We start from the raw sequence: 8,890 nt of genomic DNA on the forward strand, positions 1-8,890 counted from the left end.
ATTTAGAATCAGCCCTTGTGATTTTTAAGGAGGCCAAATGTCTCAACACTATTTCTTTCTCTATGCCAGAAAAATAGCTGCAACAGTTTCCTCATTGTTTGTGTTTGTTGACTTGTCTTAGTTGAAACAAAACGAGATCCATTAACTCCTCCACATGTTCATCATCGAAATGGCTAGCCACTCCGTAAGTCATCTTGTATGATGCTGTACACCTTTGAAGTTTTAATTCGCTGAGAGCTTTTGTGTCTTTGGCAAGTGTCTTAAATAAGAAACACTACTGTGGTGCCAGGGAGCATGTTCAGCCATAAATCCAAGTATCATGGCCTCTGGATTGAATTGTCAGTCATTGACAGGAACAACTGGATGCACTGGCTGAGGTGTCTGTTCATCCCTGACTTTTGTAACTATACAGGTTAACATACCTGGAAATACAAATTACAACAATAGAATTTAAATCTCACTCAAACTGGGTCCTCAAGAAGTTTTGTTGAACTGTCCCAAATAGAAAATAAAATGACTGCCTCTACGTAATATATATTACTTCTACACAATATTTATTCATTTTTTTTTAAATTTGAACCAAACCAATTTTCATTTGAACCTCCCATTATGGTAAACAATGCTTCAAACATTATGAGAATAATAAAACAAGAGGCACATCAGTGCCTGTGCTCCACTGGCCAAAATGTTCAAGCAAAGACCACCTAACGAACATTTTCGTCAAGTTTCATAGAAATACAATCATCAATTTTTGAGGAGAAGTTATTTAAAAAATTTTTTTACTTTAATAGCTCTGGCTGCCATGTTGTGCAGTGGACCGAAATGATTTGGGCAATTTGAGTAAAGGAGCACCAAACAAACATTTCTGTCAAGTTTTATCGAAAAAAAGGTCATCGGTTTCGACGACAAGTCGTATAAAGTTTTTTTTATTTTTTAGCTCTGGCAGCCATGGTGTGCAGTGGACTGGAACCATTTAACAAATTTTGGTTAATGACCACCCAAGGAACATTTCTGTCAAGTTTCATCAAAATCTGATCATCGGTTTCTGAGGAGAAGTGGTGTAAAGGTTTTTCCTATTTTTAGCTCTGGCTGCCATGTTGTGCAGCAGACCAGAACTGTTTGGGCTATTTTGGTTAAGGACTACCCAAGTAACATTTCTGTCAAGTTTCATTGGGACTCATCGGTTTCTGAGGAGAAGTCGTTTAAAGGTTTTTCTATTTTTACCTCTGGGGGCCATCTTGTGCAGTGGACCGAAACCATTGAAGCAAATTTGATAAAGGACCATCCAAGGAACATTTCTGTTAAGTTTCATCAAAATCTGATCATCGGTTTCTGAGAAGATGTTCTTTAAAGGTTTTTCTATTTTTTTGCCCTGGCAGCCATGTTGTGCAGCGGACCGGAACCATTTGAGCAATTTTGGTTAAGGACCACCCAAGGAACAATTCTGTCAAGTTTCATCAAAATCTGCCTATCCGTTTCAGAGGAGATGTCGTTTAAAGATTTTGCTATTTTTAGCTGTGGCGGCCATATTGTGCAATGGACCAGAACCATTTGAGCAATTTTAATAAAGGACCACCCAAGGAACATTACTGTCAAGTTTCATCAAAATCTGCTGAACCGTTTCAGAGGAGATGTCGTTTAAAGATTTTGCTATTTTTAGCTCTGGCGGCCATATTGTGCAATGGACCGGAACCATTTGAGCAATTTTGGTAAAGGACCACCAAAGGAACATTCTTGTGAAGTTTTGTCAAAATCCGCTTATCAGTTTCAGAGGAGATGTCGTTTAAAGTAAAAGTTTACGCACGCACGCACGCACGCACTCACGACGGACAATCTGTGACGACATAAGCTCCATGGCCTTTGGCCAGTGGAGCTAAAAACTGTTTACAGCGTAAACTTCAATCGGCCAAATAAAATTTGTAAAATAAAAATCGATTATTATGACACAATCCGAATCGTGATGTCCGAAATAGTGCTACATGCGCAAAATTCTCAGTTTGATCACTTTCTATTAACTTAAAAAGAAACGTTTCGGGAATTTCTCTTAAGAATAAATGACAAATATACCCTTGAAATTGACGAATCGATGTTTTTAGAAGTTGGTGGTGGTTGTTTTTTTTCTAATTTTCCAATACCAGTTTATTCGTCTTCGTCGTCTGTCATATCCGGATACGACTATTCGGATACTGTCTTCTAGTCCCATCGGTAATTTCCATAATCACTGGATGCTATCTTAACCAATCATATTGCTCGATTGCCTAGACGTAATTAGGTTCGTTAATTTCCGGCTTTACACTTCCGGAAAACTCACCTTTCGTACCCATATTGTTCGAACTGAGCTCGAATCGCTCCCTGTACCCCCCCCCCCCCCCCCCCCCCCCAGAAAAAAAAACAACTGATTTACATTAATCTCAAAATCGATCCGTGAGGCCATAAATCCGGAATTCCGGATTAATCCGGAATTTTATCATCCCTGATATTTAGTGTATAGGTTAACTAAAGGGTGTGATAAATTTATGTATACGAGTTAATGGTGTATATATAAAATTAAAATAAATTCATTAATTGTTTATCTGAAATATCCTTATCTAAAAAATGGCTTTGACTTTGGATTAAAATGTGTTTAAATGTATGTGACGTGTAAAAAAAATGGTTGCTCACAGATCATTTATAAATATATCCTCTGACATATTTGTATTGAATCAAATACAACAATCTTGTAAACAATAAATTAGTAAGTAAAACCAAATATGTGAATATCAAGCAAGCCTTGAAGGGGAAATGATCATATCATATTAACTATGTGCACATGGATATGGATAGAAGAGTAAACATTGTTACACACTGTACATGTTCTCAACTTCTCATTCTCATCTGTTCCAATTCAACTACAGTACACTCCCACTACCACTTTCCTCGGTGACATGGCGGCGTTTTTAATTTATCGCGGATTTCCGCCGAGTACGCAACCTTTTTCCTCGCTAAATTTCGCCGAGTTGCACCGAGTTAATCGTTTTCTATGGAGGGTTTTATTGCCGGTAGCGCCGGTGATCGTATCGATTTATTGACCTAATCGTGGAACTCCACGTTTTGTGCATAGCTACTACAGTACATTACTTCTGTTAAAACAGTATTGAATAATTAGATAATTAATTTTTCAAAGTACAGTAAGTTTCTTTTTAAAAATAATTATCGAAAATTTCCATATCAATTTTCATCAGCATCGTCTAACAACTGTTGTTTTTCACAATTTGTAATTAAAAGATATACCATAGCGTGTGTTTGTGTTTGTTATTGTCATCTTTCTCTTACTATACTAAGGTGTTGAGAACTTAATTAGATTGGAATAATGAAGGTGTTGAAAACTTTGTAAGTGTGAATATTTTTCGGTCTTTTTTTCCTGATTTGCATTTTACCTGGCTTATTAATTAATCTGTTTTTATCAATGGTTCTAAACTTATTTATTACGCATATAAGTGTAAATTCTTCATCAAGTTAATTAAAATCCCATTAAACACCATTTTATACATGCATTGAAATGAATAACACATTCTATCGGCTCAGATCAAACAGTCACACTGTGTGACGTCACATAACTCACAGTTTTACCCACGAGGATCTCATGGAGAGCATGTATATTGTTATGCAGGATTAATGTGTCTCAGTGGTGTTTTCGAATGTAACTGAAGTATTGCATTTCCAACTTTAATTCATCACAATAATTAGTTACCTATATCATTGAATGTGTTGACTTTTATTGATGATTCAAGAAGTATAACTGTACATGTATAATTGCTTCTTACAGTCTATAAGTGTGGTACAAGTTTTAAAGTTTATTGGCAGATCGTTTTACAAAAATGTCATGTCTTTGTTTTCTTAATCCCTTGATTGCCCTAGTTGTTTATTTAATCCTCCAATAAATATTTCACACTTCCTCTTTCTACATGCAATACATCGTTTAGTATGGGTATTTACTAATTAACTTGTCACAGTGGTGTACATATACGCTTCTAAAGGCAATCTAGCCAGGATAAAAGATGAAAATCAATAATCTTCGTCTGTGAAACTTGGTAAGTGTGTAAGTTACGTTTGATGTCCTTTGGGTGTCCGAAAATTAGGTACGCGAAATAAAAAAAAATTATAAACAATTACGGGTGTAGCAAAAATTATCAAATAAATTAAACAAAATTAGATACAGTGGGAGATTCTTATCAGTTTTCCTCCGAGTTTCGCGGTGTTTTTACCTCCGAGTAACGCGGCGATTGTAATTATACGGTCCACTGATCAGCCTCGACGGGTGAACGAGTAAAAACGCCGAGGAAAGAGGATTATGATCAATTGGATGTCGTGTCCGCGATGACCAAAATCCGCCGAGGAAAACGGAAAGTGGTAGTTCCGCGTGGAGTGTACTGTAGGTTTGAATTGAACTTTATAAGGCACTTGCATATCTTTTAAGTGGCTTCGTGAATTCTTGCAAAATGACAAAACACAAATTATCATGTCATAAAGTTAAAATTATCATGTCATAAAGTTAATTGCTGTATATTGTGAGTTCTGACTCCTAAATTTAAGGAAATGTGTTTATCAATGTATGCAGTCATTAGCAAAAAACATGTTTATAAGATGCATACATGTGCAAATATTGAAATATGACTGCATTCTTGTGGTAAGCTAACTTCATGCAAAACAGGCAGAGGAAAAAGAATAATAGCAATTTACTGGAGCCGTCATAATCGGTTGAATTTTTTAACAGAAAATAACTTTAGTGTAGATTCTTATCAAGTGTCCGCAGAGTTTCGCGGAGTTCAATGGCCTATGATTTTTTATGGACTAATACTTGCTTTATTTCACAAATAATTGATTTTCTTTTTTGTGTCCGCAAAAATGATTACCCGAATCCTAAATCTCCATGATAATCAGGGTTTTTTTGGATTTTTTTTGTAAATTCAAGATTTAGCTGAAATCACAGATGACAGTTGCGTTGACATGACTCACCCAATGGCCACACACCCTCCTTGATGAAACAAGCAAATTTTGTTGAAAACATAGATTCTGATGGTGATTAGATATTGCCTTATTACCTAGGGTTTTCCTGGAACTTTATTATGTTCTTATGAAGAGTCAGTGCGAGTTGTTTCAAAACAATTGGTTAAAAATAAGTTAGATAGGATCTTTATGTAAACACCATTATTTAAACAAGGGTATTAATATGTCAAAGTTTAATTAAAATTATTAGTATTTTGGGGATTTTTTTCTTGGTAGTTTTGTTTGATATTTAGGGTTTTGTGATAGATGATCATGTTCAAAATAATTTTGGTGTTGAAAAAAAAAATGCCTGATTTTTATTAAGGAGGGGGGTGTGGCCATACGGTGGGTCATGTCGCCTGCAAATGGGTCGCCTGCAAATGGGTCACCCTGCAAATGAAATAAGCTTGTTATGCTTACGAATTTTCGAGAAAACGGAGCCTATACAACACACAAATTTACCTGCTGGATTGTTTGCTGGATCAAATTTTGACGCACATCCTTTGTTGTAACAATGTAAAAGCGCCATTTGTTAAGTAAATTCTTTCCGGAAAGTTCTTCGTCTTTGGTCTTGCCCGTTACATCGGTGTTTTATTAAACAAAATCTCTGTAAAATGTTCCTGCAAACCCAAAGCCAAATTAACCATAAGAAAAATATGGAGCAGACAACAGTTTTAATATTGACCATGGTAGACTTCAAACTCCGCGCAGGGTTACTTCCCTTTGTAAACAGTACAGTAACACTGCCACCACAAGATTTTCATCCAAAATTGGATGAAAACTTTTAATGGCATTTTTTTAAATCATATATATTTATTCTTATATCCTTTCTTAAATAATTACTTTACGCCAGTTGATAGGCATAATATGTTTTATAAAAAAATAACAATTAAAAAAAACATTCGGAAATGTTCGGTCTTTTTTCAAATTGAAAGTAGGATTTACAAATTACAATATCAACATGGATGTGTTGTTAGCTATTCAGACATGTATCGAACGTTTTGCATTTTTTCCTTTTATGGAATAAAATCGTTTATTTTCTAAACAAATGAAACATGTTGCTGGAATTTCTTTTAAAGGTGTTCCGTCCATTTTGTAAATTGCAATCACGTGCCGTTTCTATCATCACGTGATATTTGTGAAGGCAGTGATTACTGTACTGCAAGGGAAGTAACACTGCGCGGAGTTTGGGTAGACTTGAACATCGTACATTCGGAACTCCTCGGCCATTTTTTTTCAAATACAACCTCGGATGTATTTGGACGGTTTACATACTCAAAAAGTGGTACGTTTAAGTCCGCTGCAAGTAGATCGCGTAGTAATTTTATTTAGAAGTTAAACTTTGTGACATTACTCTTGGGATTTTTAATTATGTTTGCAATAATACAATTCAATGGCAATAAATTTAAACTTAGATCAATAAATACATCTCTAAAACACTACATTTAATTAATGATATAATTCAAAATTTTACGAACTACTTCAACTGATGTACCTGCATACATCCGAGGTTGTTTTCGATAAAATGGCCGAGGAGCTCCGAATGGAACATCGTACTGGGCCATTCGGAACTCCTCGGCCATTTTTTAAAAAACAACTGTTTTTGAAAAAAAATGGCCGAGGAGCTCCGAATGCGTACTGGGGCCGGTATGACTAAAATACGAAAATAACCTATTTTCGCGAAAATAGCTTTTTTGACTATAATACGAAAATAAGGTTATTTTTGATGAAAATAAGATTTTGAAAGAAATATTAGAGTTAGTTTTGGCGAAAATAAGATTTTTGACAAAAATATAATAAGTTTTGGGTAAAAATAGTTAATTTCGCGAAAATAAGATTTCGAAAGATATATGAAAATAGAGTTAGTTTTGGCGAAAATAACATTTTTAACCAAAATATGGTAAGTTTGGGGCAAAAATAAAGTTATTTTCGCGAAAATAATATTTTGAAAGAAATATGAAATTAGAATAAGTTTTGGCGAAAATAAAAATGTTGACCAAAATATAGTAAGTTTTGGTCAAAAATAAAGTTATTTTCGCGAAAATAAGATTTGAAAGAAATATGAAAATAGAGTTAGTTTTGGCGAAAATAACATTTTTGACCAAAATATAATAAGTTTTGGTCAAAAATAAAGTTATTTTCGCGAAAATAAGATTTTGAAAGAAATATGAAAATAGAATTAGTTTTGGCGAAAATAACATTTTTGACCAAAATATAGTAAGTTTTGGGCAAAAATAAAGTTATTTCGCGAAAATAATATTTTGAAAGAAATATGAAAATAGAGTAAGTATTGGCGAAAATAAAAAAATGACCAAAATATAATAAGTTTTGGTCAAAAATAAAGTTATTTTTGCGAAAATCAGATTTTGATGTTAGTTTTGGTGAAAATAACATTTTTGACAACTATGTGGTTAGTTTTTGGCAAAAATAAAGTTCTTTTCGCGAAAATAAGATTTTAAAAAAAATGGGGAAAATACATTCTTCTGTTGCCGTAAATGACAATTTTTAATCCAAAATATTAAAAAAAACTTTTATTCGGTCTACATAACACATATGACAGGTGCATTAGTGTTTCGAAACAATTGTGTTTTTAAGAAAATTGAACAATGATTATTGATAGTATTTTGACATGTTTCTGTTGATCACACCTCCTTCCGAAATGTGCACCATCAAAGCGTTTATACACACTTCTTTGTCATTAAGCGGATTAAGTTAATGACAATGACCCATAATTATAGAACAGAACAGAACAGAAAATTTATTGTTAACTTGAACATATACAGTTCATCGTTGTTACAATAACATAACACATGGCATGGCAATAGTTGATAAATGCGAGAGTGCATTATACATATATAACAATGATTTCAACATGTTAAAAGTTAAGCATTATTATTCAAAGCAGTATATCGTAGCTTAAAAGCATGTTTGCAATACAATGCTAGTTTTCGTAGACATGCAGCATTTTCCGAGTTTAATAATTGAATGAATTTAAACATGCTTGGTCTTGCATAGTAAAATTTGGTTATGCATTTTTTCCTAATGTCATTATATTTCGGACAAATCAAAACAAAGTGATATTCATCTTCGATATCATTATGAACACATAAAACACATTTACGTTGATTTCTTTCAATATTAACATATCTTCCTCTTTCAACATTTAACATATAAGAGGACAATCTTAATCTAGCAATAATATTCCTAAGTCTATAGCTATACAATTTATCTATATACGATGACATATGTATAGTGCATTTTAGTTCTCTGTATAACACTAGTGAACTTAATGAGTTTATATCATTTTTACCATAGCCTTAAGTCCGTTATCTGCTAATGTCTGTGTAGCATTCATAAATGATCCCCCACTTGACAAAACAATGCCAAGATATTTAAAAGATTGAACGTTTTCTATCAATTCATCATTGTAATAAATATTTACATTTTCATTGTTATTACCTCCCTTTGCCTCTTTACTGGGCAAGTACCTACGTAAATCGGAACAGTACCTAACTATGGAACACCCGTTATAAAAGCGTTTTTCCGATCGCGATGGGTTTATTTTGGAATTTAATCAATAAAGACTCTTGCCTTAGATACAATTTCCAAAGAACGCGATACTCTGGTAAGTATTTCTAATGCTGGTATCATTGAAAGTTTTCCATGTTCAAATGTCAGTACTGTACATGACAAGCGGGGGAATAACGTTCATTCTTGCCAAAATCACAGCATACAGTACCGGCACAATCTGTATTTTTTTTTACTTATATCGTCAAATTTTACTGACAAAAATGACAAAAACAAGCTGGAAATAAAATAAATTATTAATTTACTAAAACAAAATACTGTACAGTATACAGTATAT

At 33.7% G+C, this 8,890-nt stretch overlaps 1 protein-coding gene across 2 annotated transcripts in view; it reads right to left on the reverse strand.

The window, feature by feature from the left end:
- LOC128238582 (cysteine and histidine-rich domain-containing protein 1-like) overlaps positions 1 to 5,671 on the reverse strand; it is a 37,806-nt gene extending 32,135 nt beyond the window's left edge. Inside the window, exon 1 of one of the 2 annotated variants that reach the window (XM_052954645.1) lies at positions 5,488 to 5,671. In XM_052954645.1, coding sequence (XP_052810605.1) covers positions 5,488 to 5,554 — 67 coding nt within the window. In that variant the 5' untranslated portion in view covers positions 5,555 to 5,671. The remainder of the gene's footprint in view (positions 1 to 5,487) is intronic. The other variant, XM_052954646.1, reaches the window with a different exon arrangement.
- Positions 5,672 to 8,890: the final 3,219 nt, after the last annotated feature.

The sequence above is a fragment of the Mya arenaria genome, chromosome 6, assembly GCF_026914265.1.
Source record: "Mya arenaria isolate MELC-2E11 chromosome 6, ASM2691426v1".
NCBI lineage: Eukaryota > Metazoa > Mollusca > Bivalvia > Myida > Myidae > Mya > Mya arenaria.